The sequence below is a fragment of the Meleagris gallopavo genome, chromosome 1 (assembly GCF_000146605.3).
Source record: "Meleagris gallopavo isolate NT-WF06-2002-E0010 breed Aviagen turkey brand Nicholas breeding stock chromosome 1, Turkey_5.1, whole genome shotgun sequence".
Lineage (NCBI taxonomy): Eukaryota > Metazoa > Chordata > Aves > Galliformes > Phasianidae > Meleagris > Meleagris gallopavo.
The window spans coordinates 24,210,072-24,232,662 of record NC_015011.2 but is presented as its reverse complement, the minus strand read 5'-3'; the positions used below and the strand labels follow the sequence as shown (position 1 = coordinate 24,232,662).

The 22,591-nt window shown below is 39.6% G+C and overlaps 1 protein-coding gene across 1 annotated transcript in view; it reads left to right on the top strand.

The window, feature by feature from the left end:
• The window catches only part of MET (MET proto-oncogene, receptor tyrosine kinase), a 73,038-nt gene extending 50,982 nt beyond the window's left edge, over positions 1–22,056 (top strand). The window contains exons 11-20 of the mRNA XM_003201977.4: positions 3,261–3,407; positions 5,440–5,596; positions 6,377–6,517; positions 8,749–8,979; positions 11,273–11,353; positions 11,970–12,151; positions 13,757–13,866; positions 18,374–18,539; positions 19,437–19,573; positions 19,728–22,056. Of these exons, the coding sequence (XP_003202025.1) occupies positions 3,261–3,407; positions 5,440–5,596; positions 6,377–6,517; positions 8,749–8,979; positions 11,273–11,353; positions 11,970–12,151; positions 13,757–13,866; positions 18,374–18,539; positions 19,437–19,573; positions 19,728–19,938 (1,563 nt within the window). The 3' untranslated portion in view covers positions 19,939–22,056. The remainder of the gene's footprint in view (positions 1–3,260; positions 3,408–5,439; positions 5,597–6,376; positions 6,518–8,748; positions 8,980–11,272; positions 11,354–11,969; positions 12,152–13,756; positions 13,867–18,373; positions 18,540–19,436; positions 19,574–19,727) is intronic.
• Positions 22,057–22,591: the final 535 nt, after the last annotated feature.

Genomic DNA, 22,591 nt, shown 5'->3' with positions numbered 1-22,591 from the left:
TTTTTTTAAACTCTTCTCTTTTGCTCTTGGATCTTTCACTTTCCCTTAAGGAAAACTCCCTGGTGCTACTCATTGACAGGAAGAAGCCATTGAGATGAGGAAGCTGGCTGAGAACTGCTCCACCAACAACTGCCCAAACTAACAATTTTGTAGTATTGATGTCACCCTTAGTCAAGGCACACAAGGCAAATGTCTACCTAAGCCTAATTCCCTGATTATTGGCAACCAACTGAAGAATGACATTGGTGAAAGTTGGTCTCTGCAGCAAAGCATGAACAAGCCCCAATTTAGCATCCTCTAAATAGAATTAGTTACAGTGGGATGCTTCTATCAAAACAGTGAGGCAGCTTTCAGAAATTATATTAGGGAGCCAAAAGATCATTACAAACCATATTGCCAACACTTTTCCCTCGTCCCATACCCACATACAAAAATACACACATACAAGTTTACATGCCTCATGGTCATATTTTGTGCGGTAATTAAGCAAGCTCAGCATGAAATTAAATGGCAGCTTGCTTCAGTGAACAGGCTGTTCTACCAAACCAAAGTTCTTTTATCTATTTCTTAATTAGTTTCAGAGAGAAGGAGAGATCTTTTATCACAAGTTTTTCAATCAGAGTAATCTATTGTGACATATCAACTTTCATCAAATGACTGTGGATCCCGATTAAAAGGTACTATTGGTACTATTTGGTTTCCCCTGATGACCAAAAAACATCTTTGTAAGAAAATGTTACGTGCAAGAAAATATTAAGTCTTCCATCTAAAATACAGTCAGGGCATTATGCACCATAAATGCTAGCCTTTCTTGTCTTCAGTGCCAGCCCTTTTGTCTTCCACACTACCACATCTCCTAAGGACCCACATCATCACTGTCTTCTTCTGCCAACTATGTGACTCTTTGAAGTCTCTCAGTGCCCGCCATGCCCCGGTCAGAGTGGTCACAGCAGAGCGGCTTGAGGCACTTCACTGCTTCAACACCACAGAGATGTTACTTTAGAAGTGCTCCCATCTCCTGCCAATACATGAAGCTCACAGAGTAGGAAAAACTTGCTGTCGGGGAAGAGCGAAGAATAGAATCTGCTAAAAACTCTTCTCATGGCCTCCCACAAGAGCTACTGATCTGAACTTGGAAGGAACTGATAGCTTTTCAGAGGACTAACTCCTTCACTCAGTCCAGTTTGTGCAGTTGGGAACTTCTGACCAAAGTCATGTCAAGAAAGCAGCCTGTCTGTAGATTCTGCAAGCAATAACACACTGCAAAGACAGGACAACCCCTATATCAGTATAATTCAGTAGCCCAAATTTGCCAAGGAGAAATGTGCCCTAACTCTGCTGGAGACATCACTTTGGGGGCTCTTGAGAATGTTCTTCAACAGCCTCTTGATGCAGGAATGACCTCTGAAGTGCTACAGCAGACCAAGGTTTTGGGACTGTGTGCCAGGCCAGATCTGAGGGCTGCAGCAGCAATTCCACAGCTTGCCTCTGCCCAAGCCTGGAGCAGTAGTGCAAGCAGGACAGACACTGGTGAAGAAGGGGCCTTGCTTTACTCATGTGTCAGTTCTTTTCTTTTGCTTCTTCTGCCCATTGCCTGAGCTGCACAGAACCTGCAGAGGCCTGGCCTGGTCAGGAGTTGCGCTGATGCACCAAGCCAGTGCCAGGTCTCTGCATGCTTCCATAAGAGGCCTACGCCTACATGACTAGCACGTATTTATAAATTTTTCACCAGAGAAATAAGCAGCACAAATTTCATGTTTCACATCACATTTGAGATCTTGGATGTTCTTTGCCACACCTGTCTTCACTGTAACTAAGGACTGCATTGGGAAATATCAGTATGATTACTTCCTTTGGCAAGCATCAGTTTTGGTGGAGGAAATTTTCTAAGATTTGGTGCAGAAGGAAAAGAGAGGCCACTCATCCACATTCTCCATAACAATACATTTGTCCAGAACATGGAAGACCCAAGTTCTGGTCTTTTGAGGTAAATAATTCAAAGGATAGATTTGAACTTGAATGGCTCACAATCTGCAGTTAGTTTCCAGACTAATAAGCACTAAACCACCAGTCAATGCCTGGCCCACTGAATATTCAACACCAAACAGAATGGCTCCAAGATAGAAGAAAAAATAGCAAAATGGACCTTTTTGGCCAGCAATTAAAAAGCACTCACCTGGGGTATGGCTTTGCCAGTCAAAATAGGTCATTAAACTGGCTATCCTTTATTTTTATTACAATTTCCCCAGGGGTCAGCCTCTTTCTGCAGCAGACCTAAAAAAAGCATTTTCCAAAGTAATTTATTTTGCTCTTCAGAATGGGATTCTTATTTTCTTTTCAGTAGACGAGGCCTCACAGCAGTGTCAGGCATGACTCTTTCCTCCTGTCTCGTGAAAAAACTCCCAGTCCAGCCCACATCAATAGACTGTATTACTGTTACTCCCCATCTATCCTTCTCCCCTTTTACTCCCTCGTAATATGCCGGTTCTTTCATCTTATCTTAACCTGGACTGTAAATGGGTCAGGGCAGCACTGTAGCTTCCTAAATACCAATGTAGTCCAGAGCACAAAAGATCCTGACCTTGGTCTTAGGACACCACTATCACAATACCAGAAGGAATAGTATTTCATCCAAGTCTGGGATGTGAAGGCAGGTTTTCTGTGTAGGGAGTGCACTTTTCATGCTGTCATCTTTAACAGGGCTTGTTCCTCTTTGGCCTGAGGAATGTCATTTTAACAGATTTGTGCATTTTTTATTATTATAATTCAGTCACTCCTTTCTGAGGGCTTCACTCCCTCAGCCATAATCACTTGCAAAACAAAATATTTGAGATGCCTTTAGTTTGTGGATAATATAATGTTCATTTTGTATAAACAACAGGATCACATAATGCTTTCTTTCTTGTGAAAATTATACAAAAATCTAAACAGGAGCACCAGAAATTATTCCTCAAACATTTGCGTTTTAAGAAGTCCTTATGGGCTGTGTGATTAGTAGTGACAGGAGATTTTATCCTTAAACATTATTACCCCTCCTTCACAGGCCTGTCAGTCAAACTCCCATTTACGTGAATAAATCTGATATATACACATATTGACTGGTCAATGTAAACTTGTATTAGTCTGTTTTATTTTACAATTGTTGGTTGGGTTTTTTTTCATTAAAAACATTTTCTGAGGTAAGAAAAGCCTTTCTCCCTAATTTGTATGAGGATGTTACGTAATATTAAATTGATTTTTTCTTTTTTCTTTTTCCCAAGGGAAATTATATTGATTCAGAAGCTGTTAAAGGAGAGGTGCTAAAAGTTGGAAATAAAAGCTGTGAAAACCTTCTCTTGCAGTCAGAAACAATTTTGTGCACAGTTCCGAGCGATCTCCTGAAATCCAACAGTGAGCTAAATATAGAGGTGAGGCAGCTACAATGCACATGTGATATTAATATCACCTAATTATCAATCCCAGTGACGCTATTGAATTTACAAACTTCAGATTTAAGCTCGATCCTCTGTTTTCAGAGATATCTCCATCTCAGTCTCTGCTTGTGTGGGATGGAAATTCAAATCATATCAACTATTTTAAAAGAAATATTATCATTATAATTGCCATTACCAGTTTGTACGGAGACTTTTGGAGCCTTGGGCACAAAGTAGAACCTAAATTAAGAACCACAGAAATAAAATGCTAGTTGTTAATCCAAAGACAAGTGGTGCCATGTGGGAAAGAACAAGAAATCTTAATGGAGTGGGTTTTCTTAGGAGCTCATAAGTCTTTTTTTTTACCAAAAAAAAAAAAGACTACAGAAAACTGTGATATGGACAATAGGATTGGATCATTTCTGAAATATTTTTTCCTCTTTTATACATATATAGTTTCATTAGTTTTGCAAGATGCAGACACTGAGACCAAATGTTTGAGTTTCATCTTTGTTGTAAATGTGCTCTTGCTCAAGTCATTCACAATTCTACCACAGATTTAAATTGTAGACCCATTGATTCATAGAATAGAACAAAAATCTTTCAACATTTTTGTATTTTTAAAAATATAAATATGGTAATGTATGTATGGGGAGGGGGAATTTCATTTTAACAAATTAAATTTGCTGAGCATGGACTCCAATTCACTGAAAATAATGGAAACATTAACATTAACAGTCTTCTATGTTTGACCACGATCAAAGTCTGAGTAAGCTCTTTGGAGCAGGGACCATCATTTTGTTCTGTGCTTTTATGGCACATCTCAGTGAGACTCTATCCTCTGAAAGATATTTTTATGTGTTACTACAATCTTAGTAAATAGTAATTATTCATTTTAATACACTAAATGTTAATTTATTGTAATATATATTTGCTTTGAAAAGTAAGAAATCAATATCTTGGGCATATCAGACAAATTGTAGAATGAGGTGCAGCTCCCTTCTGGCAGATCTGTTTCTCAGATTTGTAAATGCCTATTTTCATACAGTATTTGCTCATATTTTACATTCTGTACCTATTTGTATTTTTACATACTCAATCTCATTCAATCTGTTCTACTATGTGACAGTAGGCCATAACCTCTAAGCAGCACATGTGCGACATGTATTCCATATGTAGAAAAGGGTACAACACAAAGGGGTTAAATAAGGTTTCTGCTTGTTTACTGGCAAGGAGCCTCAGAAATTGAAGTCTGCCCAGCGAACAAGAAAATTTGCTCTTTTGACGGGCAAATCCATCATTACAGTACCCAGAGGAATGAATTCCACAGGAGGAGGAGAAAAGATGGCCAAATGCATTCCAACTGACTGAGCTAGTGCTGTGTGATCTGAAACAGTTTTTCCCTGTTAGCTGCTTGGTGTTTTGTTCAGTTGTTGATTTGGGGGGGGAAGGGTTGTTGTTTTGTTTTGTTTCTTTAAACTGTCGACAAGCTAGAAGCTGGCAAGGGACAGCCTCACGTGACCTTGGAAACTAAAATGCAGGCATGCTGTCAACAGAAAGACAGTTTGATGTTACAGACTGGCTATGCCAAAAGGACACATATCAAAGACATTTGGGCTTTTTTTTTTTTTTTTCTTAGCGTACATAGTATCCATAGGCCTATACATTTGAGTGAATATATGAATTTGGTATTTTTAATCTGATAACAACATAACCCTGTTATGCAGTGTGTGTGTGTGTGTGAGTGCTGTGTGTGTGGTGTGGCACACACTTATCCGTGTCCCCATCAGAGCTCCTGAAAGCAAGTAAGGCATCATAAACACAAAGATCTGATTTCACAAACACCAATAAAATCACTTCTGCACTGCCAGTGTCTTATCTCAGTAGAGCATCATAAAATTGAGATGTATTTCACATGGGATATATGAGTTTATATTCAGTACTAATAATTTATTTCTTACTTGTCTTTTGAAATCGTCACACTACTTTTTTTTATTTGTTTTTGTTGTTGTTTTTTTTTTTCCAGTGGAAGCAAGAAGTTTTGTCAACAGTTATTGGGAAAGTGCTGATCCGGCAAGATCAGAATTTCACAGGACTGATTGCTGGAGTTGTTTCAACATCTGTTTTAATTTTTATCTTTTTGGTATTTTTTCTCTGGAGAAGGAAGAAGAAACAGATTAAAGGTCTATCATAGTAAACTCCAATCAATAATTCAGTTGTTATATCTTAGATTTTTTAAAAAACATTAATTTATGCTCTGATTAAGTGCTGTGCAGTGCCCCTCCGTAACCTGTTAGCTGAAGTTTCACAATCTAGTTCAATGTTTAGATGCATTTCAACCCTTGGCTGTTGCCTGAGCTGGGTGAAGGGCCGCATTGTGCCTGAAGGAGGAAATTCTGAGCTATTAGGGAAACACAGTAACTTCTTTTTCCCAGTCACCCGTACAAGAGGGGCAAGTAGATGGTGCACCTGGAACCACATGTACTTCAGCTTCATCCAGTGTCCTTGTAAGTCCCCACACTGAGCCTAGGTTGTACAAGACAGAGCGCTGCAGTATCCCATTCACTCAAATAAGGACCTAGGTGAAAGTTTGCCTCCTTTCTGGCCCCTGTGTCTGATTTTCCTTCCAGTGGAAACTGCTGCAGTATGCAAGCAGGAAGGAGGAGGGAGGTGCTATACAACCAGATCTTGTCCTGATGTGGTATCACAGTCTAGTCATGAAGCTGTCCCAGAGGCTTCAGATCTCCCTTGGATCTTTCCAAGAAGTATGGCCAAGAATGAGACATTAACACATTACATCAATTCTTGTCCTATTCAAATAGCTGAAGTTCAGGTTCTGCCTATATTTGCCTCAGACACAACTGACCTTTTTCCTCGCAGAGGAATTAAACGAACTACTAAATTAATGTTAGCATTCAGTAAACATGAGGGTGTTAAAATATTTCTTTCTCCTTCCCATTCAGATCTGGGAAGTGAGCTGGTGCGCTATGATGGCAGAGTGCACACTCCTCACCTGGACAGGCTGGTGAGTGCAAGGAGTGTCAGTCCAACAACAGAAATGGTCTCCAGCGAATCTGTAGATTACAGGTCAACATTCCTAGAAGGTATGTCTCTACTAAGAATCTGTACTGATGATAACCATTTTATGCATCTTGTTTTTCCTCTGCCTTCAGATTGCAGCCATTTGGGCTGTTTGACCATGTCTCCATTGTATGGGATTATCATTTGTTCACAGGTTCACTATTCGAACTGAGCTTCTCAGGTGCTTCCCAAAATTAAGGTGAAAAGAATTTTCACTTTTAGTCTACTTCATTTTCAGGAGTTTAATAAACTACTATTAGTAGAAGCTCATTGTAAGCATCTTCCACAATTAATTAGGAGCTAATGGATGTAATGATTTTGTATTATCGTTATGTTTGCCAGACTATGATCAAATCCAGTCCAAAAACATGATTTTAAGGATGGCAAGTGGTTTTAGTTTCAGCGTGTATCAATGACTTTATACAGTCATTATAAAGCAGATCTGCCAGCTCAAATGGAAAATGAAACTTTTGTAAACGTATTCTTTGGTCTGTTCATCGCCTTTCTATAAATGGCAAGTTCTATCACCTAGAAATGTTCAGTTTAAAACTTAAGATAAAGGGCTATGTAGATTGTCACAGTTCAAGTGGAGATGCATGTGTGCTAGGATGCCAGCCTCAGAAAACACAGTGTTCCCTGGCAGGTCTAGGAGTATAAGGGAAGATTAATCCTGTGCTAAATATGTTTCTGTACTATGTAACACCATTTTAGAGTGGACATTCTTCAGAAGAGAACTCTACTGCTCTTACCAAACCACTTCAGAGTGAACACGTCCTTTAAGAAATGTGGAGTCCATGTCCTCTGATTTCCATTAAACAGATTTAACTATTAGGATCTACTATATTAAGATATTTGAAATATCACAGATTTTTGTTAGTAGTTGGGCCAGTTTCCAGCTTCCTTTCTGATTTTATACTTGCTGCTGACAGCTGGCACAGGAAGCTTCTTGACTGAAAGATTCCTGAAGGAAAGTCTGTGCCAGTGTTAGATGGGAAGGTGATACAAGACTGTGCAAAGATCCGCAGTAGAACGTAAACCTGCAGTGATCCCAGGGCCGCTGTGCACTGGCAAAGCACCACAGAGAATGCCCCAGAGAAGGAGGTTTGTTCACTGAATGTTGCCATAAGGGCATTCACTACATTTATCATAAAAGAATAAAATGACAGGAATATTTTAAGACAAGCACACTTACATGCAGGAGCTATAAAAATTAATTCACAACCATAGCTAATTTTACCATGGCTATTAAATAGGTACTTGCTTTTGGTGACATAACTGGGGCTTGTAAATGGAAGAGTTTTTGGTTTTGCTTCTAGGTAGAGCAATGGTGAGTTTTTCTCATTAGCTAGTGTGGTAACAACACTATGTGAAAACCTCCCGGGTTTTATACATAAATATATAAACCATGTCTGTGCAATAAAATAGCTAATAATTTCTGTTGTTAAATTTATTCCCTTCTTTTCTTTTTGACCTTGTGCTAAATTCTGTTCACAGATTCCACTGGAATCATTCCAAACTGAAATTAGCGTAAATTAAACTTATTTCCTTGATTCCATTACATAGAATGCCAGGGAAAATCCTTTAAACAAAAGCAATTTAACATACTTGGATACAATGTTGACAAAAATAATTTTCTCAAATAAGTACTTCTTGCTTGACTGCAACATTTTAATTTCTGCTATTTTAAATCAGCTGGCTCATGTTATTTTCATGAGTAGCACCAACTGTATTATCTTCAGGAGCTACAGGATATGAATCACCTCTAGGCATTTCCCTGGTTGAATATTTACCAATGGATAAATATAGCTAGTCACCAGCAGTTCGGAAACCTGCATGAAAAGTAGAGTTACCTACCAAATTAAAACATGACAGTAGGTTTCATGTTTTTAATTGTTCACTACTTCCTTCTTGCCCATCTCTATCATTTTTCCCATTTTACTTCTATTACTCACAGTTATTAGAAACTGCCCTTGGCAAGAAGTGACAAGATCTCGTTCTGTCCCTTTATAAAAGTGGAAAGTTTGTCTACTTGCTTTCATAAAAGTAGAGCTGAGACAAGCGTAAGTTTCTAGTGACATCGTTTCCCTGGAGTCTGGCAGATTAGCAGTGCTTATTTTCATCTTCCTTCGTGAGAAACTTTTTTGCAAAAGCAAGCTGCTTTCATATGGTAAAGTCAAACCCTTGCTTATCAATGAAATAAAACCTTTCATTTTCTAGCCTGAAAATACTATAACAGTTTATGTTCATCTTGCAGATCAGTTCCCAAGCATGTCTCAGAATGGATCGTGCAGACCTGCCCAATATCCTCACTCTGACCTCTCCCCAATTCTGTCCAGTGGGGACTCAGATTTAGCCAGTCCTCTTCTTCAAACTAACGTCCACATCGATATCAGTGCCTTAAATCCTGACCTGGTCAAAGAAGTCCAGCACGTTGTTATTGGTGCTGATAGCCTGATAGTACATTTCAGTGAAGTAATAGGAAGAGGTGGGTACTGTGACTGCAAACTGTTGTTCTTTTTGCACATTCAGTCATCATAAACCATTGTGAAGGTATCTATATGGGAGTTTTTCAAGCTTTTTTCCTCTTACGGCACAGCATCCCGTACACCAAATCAAGAGGACAACCAAGGGGGGTTCTCATTTTGAAGTCATATGAAGGGTTGTGTGCTAGATGAGTTGGAGAAGACCACAGAAAGGGGAAATAGCCTGACATTTAATGAGATTCCTTTGAACTCAGGAGACTTGCTGATACCCCTCAGCTGCCTCACTCTTGCCTTCTTCCAGGCCACCAAAAATCTCAGTCTGATCTATGAGGCTGCAGAAAGGGAGTGAAGCTACAGCAGAATACTGTACAAGCCAAAGGCATGTGCCTAACTGGCAGGAGGTGCCAAGGAGGAGGCATCAGTGAGTCCTAAACTACTAGTGTGAGAGCTGTGTGGGTTGCTACATGGCACTGAAATCCCCTCAGTCACTAAGTGCATTCAGTACATGGCTGTGTACACCTACATGTTCTCCACAAGTTTCCCCCAGCTTTGAAGAGTTCACTGTTTCCTTTTACTGAAGTCTCTCTCTTCCTCTCCATTCCTTGCTCAACCCAGCAGCAAGTTGAGTAAACCTCCCATTTTTTCTGTTTTTTTTCCCATAGTCCTTATTTCTCTACATCTTCTTGAATGCGTTCTCTCTCACATTCATAGCCCAAGTCAGTATTTCTGTAATGACATTTATTAAAATCTATGCTGTTGAGTGCCTACGAATAAGCCAAGTGGAAACTGGATTTTCAGTACTTCTACAGATCACGCTCAAGAGATCTGTTTTTGAGTACCAGAATCCTGATTACAAAACTATAAGTGATATTCCTAATGTCCTCTCTGTGGGAAAATAGCCACAAATCAAACATACAGTCAGTGTGTTTCCCTTCCATGTATTACACTTCATCATCCCCAAAGCAAGGGTGGGCCTTTTGCTTTTCTTTCTTATTTCAGAGAAGGCCAAGTAATTTCCCATTTTTGAATGCTGAAAAATATCAGGAATGACACCAACATAATTAACCTGTTTTAATTTTCACCTCCATAACTAGAAACGAGCCAAACCCAAAAATGTTTCAGACACACCCAATCCAAGCTTTAGGATTTGTGCCCAGGCTCCAAACAAGCTGTGGTCTGATGGGATTTGAGTTGTTTTTATAAAACAAACTTTATATTAATTTTACCCCAAGCCAAAGTCAAAGCCAGCTGGACTCCAACCAGCACTTATGGCTTGAACCTAGTAAAAATAATCTTGTTCTGTCTGAAGAACTTGCACCAAAAAAAAACAACACCTATTTTGTGTTAAGACACTGCAAATATTAGTGTCTTAAAAGTGCCCATTAAATAGTACATAGTGAAGGAAAGTACCATTATATGTACATAATTTGGTCTGGATTATTTAATGTATGTGCCTGAAGCTTGAAGTTCTCTATGCTTCGCAAACAAGTCAACTTCTCATAGTAGGTCTTTCCATTCTGCAGACTATTCAGTTTTATTGACAGAAAAACACAGGTTCAGAAGGATTTATGTGTTCTTGCCAGCTTATTTCACTGCTTAGTCTGTCAGCAAGAAGGTAAATTGTGATATTCTAGTGATATTCTGCACTAGAAACGAGACCACAGCAGAAACAATAGACTGCCTCCTAGCAATATGGTTAACCTGTGGAGTGATTCCCGAACCTTTCATGGCCAACACACTACTACTACACTCAACATTTTCCATGAAATAACAAGATCAGGAAGATTATAAGCCCACAGTGCCTCTTTATTCAAATTGCCATTAAAGATACATCACAGCTGTGCAGGTTAAACCAGTTAACATGGGTATGCAGATCCTTGGGAACAACTGATGCAGTGGTTGAATCAGGTCCTTCTAACTGCTGCTGCCTTGCACCTTCCAGTGCCCCCATTCAACATATGTCCAGTGGGACAGAATGATGGGAATGGGCTGATGTATTTTTTTGTGTGCATGGTCATTAACAAGAATATGAAGCAGCTGTGGTGCCAGCCTTGTCATTATTTATATACTTCATCTAGGACAAGAAATATCAATTATGTTGCAAATAGTTTTCATTTGTGTAATGATGGCTTTATGTAATGACTGTTTTATGTGTTAGTTCCAGTTAATATCACAAGTGTTGGGAATTGGACAGAAGTAAAGTTGTGATCACTTTCTTAAAGTTTAATTGCTACCCAATGGAAAATAATAGAAGACTAATTTTACAAAAGCTAATCTTGCTCATTTTTTACACAGGTCATTTTGGGTGTGTGTACCATGGAACACTGCTGGATAACGATGGCAGGAAAATTCACTGTGCTGTGAAGTCACTGAACAGTGAGTTACATGTTTGAGAGTGAGATATTACCATAATTTCGAAGACAACTATGGTGAACTAATCAATTACAGTGAAGTGTACTTTACAAATAAAAATTCTCAGTTGCAGCTGGATTAAATTTATCTGTAGGGCAGCTCCAGTGACTTTAGATTACAATTAGGCATTGCTATATATTTATTCATCAAATGAAGTGTCCAAGTTTTTCCTCTACAAAGAATGGGATAGAGAAAAATGAGGGAAATATAGTGTCATTTTTTATTCTACTGACTCCTTGAGATCTGCTTTTGGAAGTTAAATTGATAAGCAGCAGACAAAGATGCTGGAAAATCAGGAAGAGACTATAACAACATTTATTAAAAGCTTTACTGAACTGTTGTTATGCAATTCATACTAAGCAAAGGAGAAATGTAATTAAAATTAATTTAAAAATTTGAATTAAAAACAGTACATTTGGTCATTATAAAAAAACTATGCACATAGCATAGCTGCAGTGTGGGAGGTGAGGAGCATATTTGTAGCTTCTCATTATCAGTTTCATTTGTGCGATGATACTGTACAGAAATGAACTGTAGATTTTTTTTTTTAATTATTACATTTTACTGCTGAATTTCTTAGGAATTACGGACCTGGAAGAAGTAGCTCAGTTTCTGAAAGAAGGAATAATCATGAAAGATTTCACTCATCCCAACGTTCTGTCACTTCTGGGAATCTGTTTACCCAATGAAGGATCCCCCTTAGTGGTTCTTCCATATATGAAACATGGAGACCTTCGAAACTTCATTAGGAATGAGACTCATGTAAGTACACAGTGATGTCAGTGGAACATTAATACAAGTCTAGCCACACCCAGACCCAACACTACAGGTTGATAATTACAGTAGCTATGTAACTTGCTGCTGTTACTACACCTTAACCTTTGGCACTTGCCTATGCTGGCAGCGAGCCCAACCACAGCGCTGCCACTCCTTCCCTTCCCCCTCACATTCCTTTCTACAGCGTTTCCCAGAAATTATCAGCAATAAGTATTTCTCATTTCCCATCCATAAGCCTCTTCATAAACAAATGTCTTTATGAGATTCAAGTAAAGGGGCCCAACCATCTGCTGGTTTAAACTTGCATGTCTCCATTGACTTCACTACAGCTGTGTCAGTTGTTACCATATGCTTTTCCAACTTCTAGGTAAGGGATCTTCAAAGCCAGCTAGAGAATGTCACAGTCCTGATATCAATTTCTTTTTTCTTCTTATCTTAAGAGAGTAAACCAATAATTGTTATACAAACTGTGAGAACTCTCTTATCAGTGATTTTCTTAATTTTTATTAAAATTCTACAGTTTTCTCACATGGGCCTCACTGGCCTACATTACCAAGTCTTGCCTCTAGTAATCTAAGCCCACTTTATATTGTAGTATTCACCCATTTCACAGTGCTCGGGCAATAGAAAGTGATTTCTGAGCCAGTGAGACTTTGCTCTTGATTCCTAGTAGCCAGGAATTTAAAAAATAAAAATAAAAAATAAAATTAAAAAAAAAAAGGCATTTTGGAGAATTATTGCAAGAGTTAAGCTTTTATAGGGTAGGTCCTTCTTCTCTTTTGAACTTATTTCATTCTATGAGCACCAGGAATCTTGTCTGTGAGAAGCTCTGTGTCTTCCTGATATTAATTGAATAATAACCACAGCTGAATAGGATTGTTCCACAGAAGAAAATGGTATGGAACAATGCCAACACAGTAATCTGTTGGACCTTACTAACATAACAAGTTGTGCTGTTGGATAAAAGAATTACAGATTTATTTTTATACTTATTTCCATATTTAACTTTTTTTCAGTAGGATCCCATCAGGGTGTTGCAGACCAGAAGTTTGCAGGAAATATTTCCCCGAAAGCTGCTAAGGTCTCATCCATCTTTTCCTTAGCATCACACTAATGATAGCTTGCATTTATTTTGCCCCAGATAAGATTCTCCTTTTTTGGACATTTCCAGCTGACGAGCTTGAAGTTCACAGTTAGTATTTTCTACTGAATTACATGTTATTACTCTAAGCTCACAAATGTGAACTGATTCACATATGAGAATTTTGTGTATCAGCTGTACTGTTGAGGTTTCAGCACATTGTTCCACTTCCCAACCCAAGTAATGCTACTAATGTTGCAAACTCCACTCTTCAGAGTCTGTCAGTCCTTTTCATCTCCTCAAGTGTGTTTCCTCAGTGGATGCAAGAACCTGGCCTGAACTTAGGCCATTTTATTATAAGCACCAACTTACCTTGCTCATTCTGGTGGCAAGATATCTGAATCAAAAACTAAAAGTCACAGCAAAAAAACAACAACAACAACAAAAAAAAAACAGTCTACTATTCAAGCTTCTGCATTCATTGTATTATAAACGTTTATATTTTGCAGAATCCAACAGTTAAAGATTTAATTGGATTTGGTCTTCAGGTTGCAAAAGGGATGAAATACCTTGCAAGCAAAAAGTTTGTCCACAGAGACTTGGCAGCAAGAAACTGTATGTAAGTACAAGCATCTATTTCCAGCCACATTATCACACTCCTTTGAGTAAGACAGATAGATGAAGTAAATAGAAGTTTCCAGGATTATCCTATTTTAGTCAAACTAGATTTTTTTCACCATTCCACAATTACACTGATGTTTGTCTTGCATACTGCTGAGCTACTCATCTTGCTAAAGACTCACTCGTTACACATAACCTTTTTGAGTGTGGGAAATAAGGAAAGTTGAGGTGAAAGTGAAGTCTCTCAAAATCATTGGTGAGAGAATTTAAAAGGCATCACCTAAGGGAAGTTATACTGCTGTTGTCTCAACTTGCTGTGCTTTCACCCAACCTCTTCATAAGCAGCACGTCTCTGCTGCCGCACCTAGCAGTAGGGAATTTTGTGAGAAAAACAGGAACACAGAAACAACAGTGAGACTTCTTGACAGTAATTTTTCATTATATGAGTATAAGCTTAATTTGGCTCAATTGTGTACATTAATTTACATTTAAAATTGAGTATGCAAAGAATCTTACTAGTCACTGCATAGCCAGACAGTTCAGTTCACATAAAGTCTAACTGATACAATAGTTGCCAATAGTATTTTGCTGATTCATCACCTGTGTTGTGAACTAATGAGATACAGCATTAAATACCAGTGTGGATTAAAAACGTGTGGATGAGCCGGGAACTACTGTTGAGACTCAAGGAGAAAAACAAAGTCTATGTCCTCTGGAAGAAGGGGCAGGCTACTTGGGGGGGATTACAAGGGAGTAGCTAAGGTATGCAGGGAGGAAGTTAGGATGGCAAAAGTCCAACTTGAACTCAGTTTGGCCACCATAGTAAAAGACAATAAAAAAATCCTTTTATAAATATATCAAAGGCAAAAGAAGAACCAAGGATAATTTTCATCCTATACTTGATGCAGCAGGGAATGTGGCCACTGAGGACAAGGAGAAGGCTGAGGTCCTCAATGCCTTCTTTACATCTGCCTTTAGTAGCCAGACGAGTTATCCTCTGGGCATTCAATGCCCTGATCTGGAAATCTGGGACCCTACTCAGAATATAACCCCGGCGATTCAGGTGGAGACAGTCAGAGAGCTCCTCTTCCGTCTGGACTGTCAGAAGTCCATGGGACCGGATGGGCTACACCTTCGGGTGCTGAGGGAGCTGGCGGGGGTGATTGCTGAGCCCCTCTCAGCCATCTCTCAGTGCTCCTGATTAACGGGAGAGGTCCCAGTGGATTGGAGGCTTGCTGATGTGACTCCTATCTTCAAGAGGGGCTGTAAGGAGGATCCGAGGAACTATAGGCCTGTTAGCCTGATCTCAGTACCAGGGAAAGTAATGGAGCAAATCATCTCCGGTGAGATCGCATGGCATGTGCGTGGTGTCCAGGGGATCAGGCCCAGCCAGCACAGATTTGTGAAAGGCAAGTCGTGCTTGACCAACCTCATCTCCTTCTATGACTGGGTGACAAGACTGGTAGATGAGAGAAAGGCTGTTGATGTAGTCTACCTAGATGTCAGCAAAGCCTTTGACACGGTCTCTCACAGGCTTCTGCTGGGGAAACTGGCTGCCCGTGGCCTGGACAGGTATACACTCTTTTGGATAAGAAACTGGCTAGAGGGCCGTGCCCAACAGATAGTGGTTAATGGAGTTAAGTCCAGCTGGCAACCCCAAGTGGTGTCCCCCAGGGGTCGGTACTGGGGCCCATCTTGTTTAATATATTTATTGATGACCTAGATGAGGGGATTGAGTGTACCCTCAGTAAGTTTGCAGATGACACCAAGTTGGGAGGTGGTGTTGATCTGCCTGAGGGTAGGGAGGCCCTTCACAGGGATCTAGATAAGCTGGATTGCTGGGCTGAGATGAATGGGATGAGGTTCAACAAGGCCAAGTATTGGGTCCTGCACTTTGGCCACAACAACCCCAAGCAGCGTTATAGGTTTGGGGATGAGTGGCTGGACGATTGTGAAGAGAAAAGGGACCTGGGGGTGTTGGTTGATGCTCAGCTGAACATGAGCCGACAGTGTGCCCAGGTGACCAACAGGGCCAATGGCATCCTGGTCTGCATTAGAAAAAGTGCGGCTAGCAGGAGCAGGGAGGTGATCATCCCGCTCTACTCAGCACTGGTGAGGCCGCACCTCGAGTACTGTGTTCAGTTTTGGGCCCCTCACTACAGGAAAGACATTGAGGCCCTGGAGCGTGTCCAGAGAAGGGCAACAAAACTGGTGAGGGGTCTGGAGCACAAATCTTATGAGGAGTGGCTGAGGGAGCTGGGATTGTTTAGCCTGGAGAAGAGGAGGCTCAGGGGAGACCTCACTGCACTCTACAACTTCCTGAAGGAAGGTTGGGGTGAAGAGGGGTTTGGCCTCTTCTCCCAGGCAGTGAACAGGACCTGGGGAAATGGCCACAAGTTGTACCAGAGGAGGTTTAGGTTAGACGTGAGGAAAAACTTTTTCTCTCAGAGAGTAGTCAGGCACTGGAATGGCCTGCCCAGGGAGGTGGTGGAGTCGCTGTCCCTGGCAGTGTTCAAGAGGCATCTGGATGAGGAGCTGCAAGATATGGTTTAGTTTGTGATAGCAGTGGTAATGAGAAGACAGTTGGACTAGATGATCTTATAGGTCGTTTCCAACCTTGTGATTCTATGATTCTATGATATTGGAGTGTTGGGTTTTTTTAATATGTGGTAATTTGGAGCTCTGGCTGCATAAAAGGTTTTTTACCTACAAAATCAAATTTCTTGTTCTTTTTTAAAGTCTGCATGCTTGTGTAGTTGAATGGCCTCTGGAAAAGCGCATTTTCTTGCAGCTGCTGTTTAAGTATCAACCAATGTGATTTTCAGCCTTTCTAAGAACAAAGGAATGACGTTACTGGATAGAAGTCTTAGTTCATATAATCCAAGTCCAAAGTATAGCAACGAGACACTTTCCTCTGAACTACTGCCTCTTTCTTATGGGAGGAGGAAACAGCTATCAGGGTATCTCACATTGCCAACTGAATGGCTGTTTTTGTACTTTTATATGGCTCAGCACTTCAGAGCCTGGAGAGCTGCTACCACATGAGAGGAAGATACAGGGTTGAAGACCCACATTCCTCAGCAGACATGGGCAATTCAGCATTCATAAACAAAGCTCCTTCTACACTGGTGAAGTCCATCAGAAAGGAAGTCAGGAAGCAAATATAGTCCCTACAAATACTTCACTGTTCTACAAGAGATGCAGGAAACAGCTGTGGCATAGCTACCCTCCTGCTAACCTATCAAACTTGCCTTCTACTCTCTTCATTGTTATTAGCTTAGTTATTACATCAGTAAATACAGCAGATTGTTCTGTGCCATTCAGAGAAACCTCAGCAGACTAGAGAATTGGCCAGACAGAAATCTCATAAAGTTCAAGAGAGATAAATGCTACACAAAAAAGCTGAGACAGCTGGCATTGTTTAGCCCACAGAAGAGAAGACTCAGATGGTGATGGGGGTCATCCATACACGTAAATATCTGACATGGTGAAGTAAAGAAGCTGGTATCAGATTCTTCCAAGTGGTGCCCAGTGACAGGCCAAGAGGCAAAAGGCCCAAACTAAATACATGACATTCCATTTAAACATAAGAAAGACTTTTTTTTTCTACTAAAGTGGTTGTAGACGTGCACAGGTTGCCTAGAAAGATTTTAGAGTCTCCATCAGAGAGACTCTATTCAGAACTCAACTGGACATGGTCTTTGGCAGACTGCATGAGCTGACCCTGCTTTGAGCAGGGAGACTGGGCTAGATGATCCTTAGAGGTGCCATCCATCCTCACCCATTCTGTGATGGTAAAGAAACACCCAAATAGGCACTTGCTGTAGCTAGGCCTACACATATAATGAAGGATAGGATTAAGCATGCCAACTCCCCCGCTCTATCTGTTCTTTGTCAATAACACTGCTTATCAGGACATACTCCAAACTTAGGAAGACCAAAGCTAGGGAGATCTGGTGAAATGACTGAATTACAACCCCAGCAGAACTCTGCTTATGCCACCATTCTTCACCAGTACCCATCTCATTACAGTCACATATTCTTAGTGACAGGATTGCATTATTAGATATGAGTAGTCACTGAGATAATGATAGGTCCTTCCTTATCCAAACTGAGAGTGAATAAGAAAGGTGATATTTTGATTTGGAAATAAAAATGAGAGGTTTCTAAGGTTACAGAAGAAGAAATAGCTGCAGAAGAAATGACGTAACAGCCAGCCAGGATATATAGGCTATTAGCAAAGTTTTTTTCTACAAAGTAATTGTTTTAAGAGAACTGCAATTTGAGTTCTATTATAAAAATAATGTTAGTAATTTCCTGAGTTCATTCACTGTTGTTAAATGGGTATCAAGTTTTGTTTCACTGCAATATTTGTTAATAGTTCCAAGACAAAATACTGCCTTCCAGACTCGCAGTCTCAAAAATGCAAGTCACTCATTATAATCAACCATCATTGTAAATGCTGTCTGCTCAGATGAAGATAACACTTTTTGTCATTTCTTCAGGTTGGATGAAAAATTCACTGTCAAGGTAGCTGATTTTGGTCTTGCTAGAGATGTCTATGATAAAGAGTACTACAGTGTGCACAATAAAACAGGAGCTAAACTGCCAGTGAAATGGATGGCTTTAGAAAGTTTACAAACTCAGAAGTTCACAACAAAGTCAGATGTGGTAAAGTACAAATATATTTATATCACTTATTAATTTCTCTCCTGTCACCTTCTAGCACTTAATGAATGGACTGACTTCAAACCAAAACTTGTAGTTGAATTTAACTTTAGTTCATGTAACAGTAGGAGACTGTTTTTATATCCAGAAAAGACAGTTGTCTCAGGCACAAAGCAGCAAGACATGACCTGACTGTCTGTTACTACTCAGTAAAACATTAGTATTCAGAAAAGAATTAGGAATTTAATTCCACTTCAAGGTATACTAAGGAGCCAAGTGGGAGCTGATCCGTGCTATAGGAGGGACTCTAGAAAACTTGATCAAGCAGCTTAACTTTGATACTCATAAAATGCAATGGTTCACAAAAAGACTTTATTTGCTCTATAAGTGCTTACCGTCTGCCTACAGCAATCTCAAGTACTACCTGACCATTTAAAAGAACAAATTACAGGGTGAAGTCATTAGTTGGCTGGATCACCTTGTATTTTAGCTCTCTTTTCAATCCAGATCCAAATTAGCCTGTGATGCATAGAATTTTCACCACTCTCTCTTCAGTACATATTTACACAAAGTCAGTCAGATCATCAGATCATGTAAATTGGCAACACTCCATTAACCTCAAAGGATGTCTGCCAGTTTTTACTAGCTAAGTAGCAAGGCCTATAAGCTTTTATTTTCTTTCATTTATTTACTTTAGTTTCTCTGGCTCTAACTTAAGTGGCTCAAGTCCTTACAGCATTTATTAGCCCACTTAAAATGAAGCTGAATGCAGTAAAATAATAACTTTTCAAAGGGAAAACTAGTGCATTTGAATGTTTATATGAGTCAAACCATGTTCTAAAACTGGAATGTAAAGCTCTCCAACCCGATCACTTGTTATTTATTTCTTTGTTTTCTTAGTGGTCCTTTGGTGTTTTGTTATGGGAACTTATGACAAGAGGGGCACCACCTTATCCTGATGTAAATTCTTTCGATATAACTGTTTACTTATTACAAGGAAGAAGGCTGCTACAACCTGAATACTGCCCTGACCCACTGTGAGTAAATAGTTTTCAAAACCTTCTGCAACTACTGATACTGCAGTAACTTCTGATAGTATAGTATTTGAGACTGTGGGGTAGAAGAGGTGTTGGTTTTTTTTCCCCTCTTTTACAATTTCATAATTGAACACTTCTTTTATTTGGATGGCAGGTATGAAGTCATGCTGAAATGTTGGCATCCAAAACCTGAGATGCGTCCAGCATTTTCTGAACTTGTTTCAAAAATATCAACAATCTTCTCCACTTTTATTGGGGAACACTATGTTCACGTCAATGCTACTTACGTCAACGTGAAGTGCGTTGCTCCCTATCCTTCTCTTTTATCAACACAAGACAATACAGACATGGATGTAGACACATGACGAGTATGTCTGAAATAGAGGAAAATCCATTCTTAGTTGTATGAACAAAAACTGAAACATTTTGTCCACTAGTTTTTATTGCCCGATCTTTGTGAGAACACTGTTGCACATGTTTATGTTGTTGCCCAAGTTGCACTAGTACAAGGACATGATATCATCTTTTTTTAAGGCTATGAGATTCTGTAAACCATCACAGTAATTTCCAAGTATTTGGACAACTGCATCAATTTACTAAATAGAGATATTGTGTTCTACCAACCAGAGCTACTTCTCACTAGTTCTCATTCGTGTGTGCTGAGACCCATGAACAAAGATTCATCATCAATGCCACGAAGGAGAACGTAGAATACCACTCAGAAAAGCTGGAAGGACTATTATTGTTGCATGTACTTTGGGATAATGAGCAGTGCAGAATGGTTTTTACATGAAGATAAACCATGAAATGTACAAGAGTTTAAAAATATATTTTCCTGTCGCACAGTCCAAACTTTGGATTTTTGCACTATGTCAACAAGGTTTCTCAGAAGATAGTGCCAGCTTCGTGGTAAAAGTTAACAGCAGAAGTCAACATCACAGTAAAATAAATGCACAGTAAAATAAGTAAAATAAGTAAGTCAGCTTTGCCAGGCCTCTGGTGTAGTCAGACGGTACATAAAATGAACAGAAAAGCATCTAGCTTAAAGCATTCCTAGTGTTAACTCTATTCCAGCATTTGATAAATCTGCAGATATCTCACTGAAAAAAATGCATAGCCTCCAACACGTTCAGTAAAGAAACAACTGCTCTCAGAGAGGGAAAACTTGAAGGCGTCCTTATTAAATGCCAGGTTAATCCCTGGGAGACAGTAACATAGGCTGCGTTATTCTGGAGAGGAAGAGGAGACAGGCAGGCAGACTGGCAAATATACAGAGCTTCTGTCTGATGAGTCACACAGAGAGCAGCTGAAGGTGTGCCACCTATCCTTGGGTGGAGCTGCTGCCAAAGGTGAGTAAAGAGTGGAGGTGTTGCAGCCAGCCCTGACCTAAGAGAATGCTATAGCAAAAATCACTTTTTCACAGCAGCCCTAAGAAGCTCAGAAGACTGATCAAAAGAAGAAACAACACATTTATGGCCCCTTATTTTTTCTTGGATCACACGACCCAGTGAATTATGATACCTATTTTTATTTCTAATGTATGCCCAGAAAAAGAAATGAAAAGAGAGAATGAATAAACTTTCATTCATTAGAGAGAAGTGCTATAGCTTTAGGGCAAGCATCACATGTCATTTCTGTTCCTGTGGAATTCTGTGCATACTACTGTATAGCTTGTTTAGAATAGAATAGAACTGGGTTTGTTGGTGTAAACACATAAAGTATTCTATTTTTATATTAAAAAAAAAGTTTATTTTTAATGACATTTACGAAGTTTGGTTAAGCCACAAAATACTGCACTGTGAACATTTCAGAAAATGTATGTCAGCGTACATGATTCATAAATAGTAGCAACCTTAAAAAGAATACTGTGTAAATACTAGAAAGGAAAAGAACTGACTGCAAACACACTCCACCCTACCCTAAGTGTAATATCTCCATTGCTGCAAGCCAGCCATTTTAAGATCTTCAAAGAGAGGTAGTGTGGTAAGGAACTGATATAAGAGAGATAATGTTCTTGGGAGACGGCGTTATAAATGAAAGATTTATAATGAGGGCAGAGTGTGTAGGCAAACTATGAGCAGATAATATTGTACTGTGTTTCATCACCACTTTCATTTCAGAAGCAAACTTTCATGTCTGCTGAGAGCAATATTAATTGTAGATTGCTCAAGGACAAAAGGCTTTGCTGCAGGCAGAAAAATCATCTCTATGGTTGTTAAAACAGCTAAGGAAATTTAGATTTGGAGAAGATACTCCAAACTTGTACATACCTGCTTGAGGAACGCTGCAATGTGAAACAGATGGCATTTTTACTATTTATGAACTTTTGCTCAATAAAGTTAATGTTGTGTCTGGGACACCTGTAAGAATATGTGACTCTGGTAAAATTTGATGTTAGTAAGTTCATATATCGGCAAAAGAGCTGAATGGTACTTATGTTTATAGTTGTTGTTATGACCTAATAAACATGTTACTAAAATGAACTATTGTAATACTTTCTGCCCTGAGTGCTGTTATTACTGTTAACATTAGACTATTAAGCTGGTACAAGTCTGCATGTTTTTCCTGATTGAGGCTGGAAGAGCAACCAATGGAACTGCGTGAAAGAGAGCAAAAGAGAGGAAAACTCAGAAACATGAAAACATGGAGAGTGCTCCGATAAATCAAGCACACAGCTCATCACTGCAGTACTGTATGCTTCAAAGAAAAGCGGGAACATTCTCTAGCAAACAATTTTGGCACAGTCTGTTTGGTTGAAAAGTCTATTCTCTATTGACAGGCCGCACCCAAATCAGCTCCGAGCCACAAGAAACCTCAAGCAAAAAGTGCATCTGACCCCATCATGGCCAGGATGATCGTGGTCATCCACCACACCTCGTACCAAGCACCTCATTTCTATGGGGTGCTCCATATCTGTGACGCCTGAAGAGAGAAGGCACTCCAGTTCCCACAGGCCCTAGTTCTTTTGGAGGAACAGGAGTCAGCCCCACTTTTCTCCTCCATGTTTTCTAGTGGGCA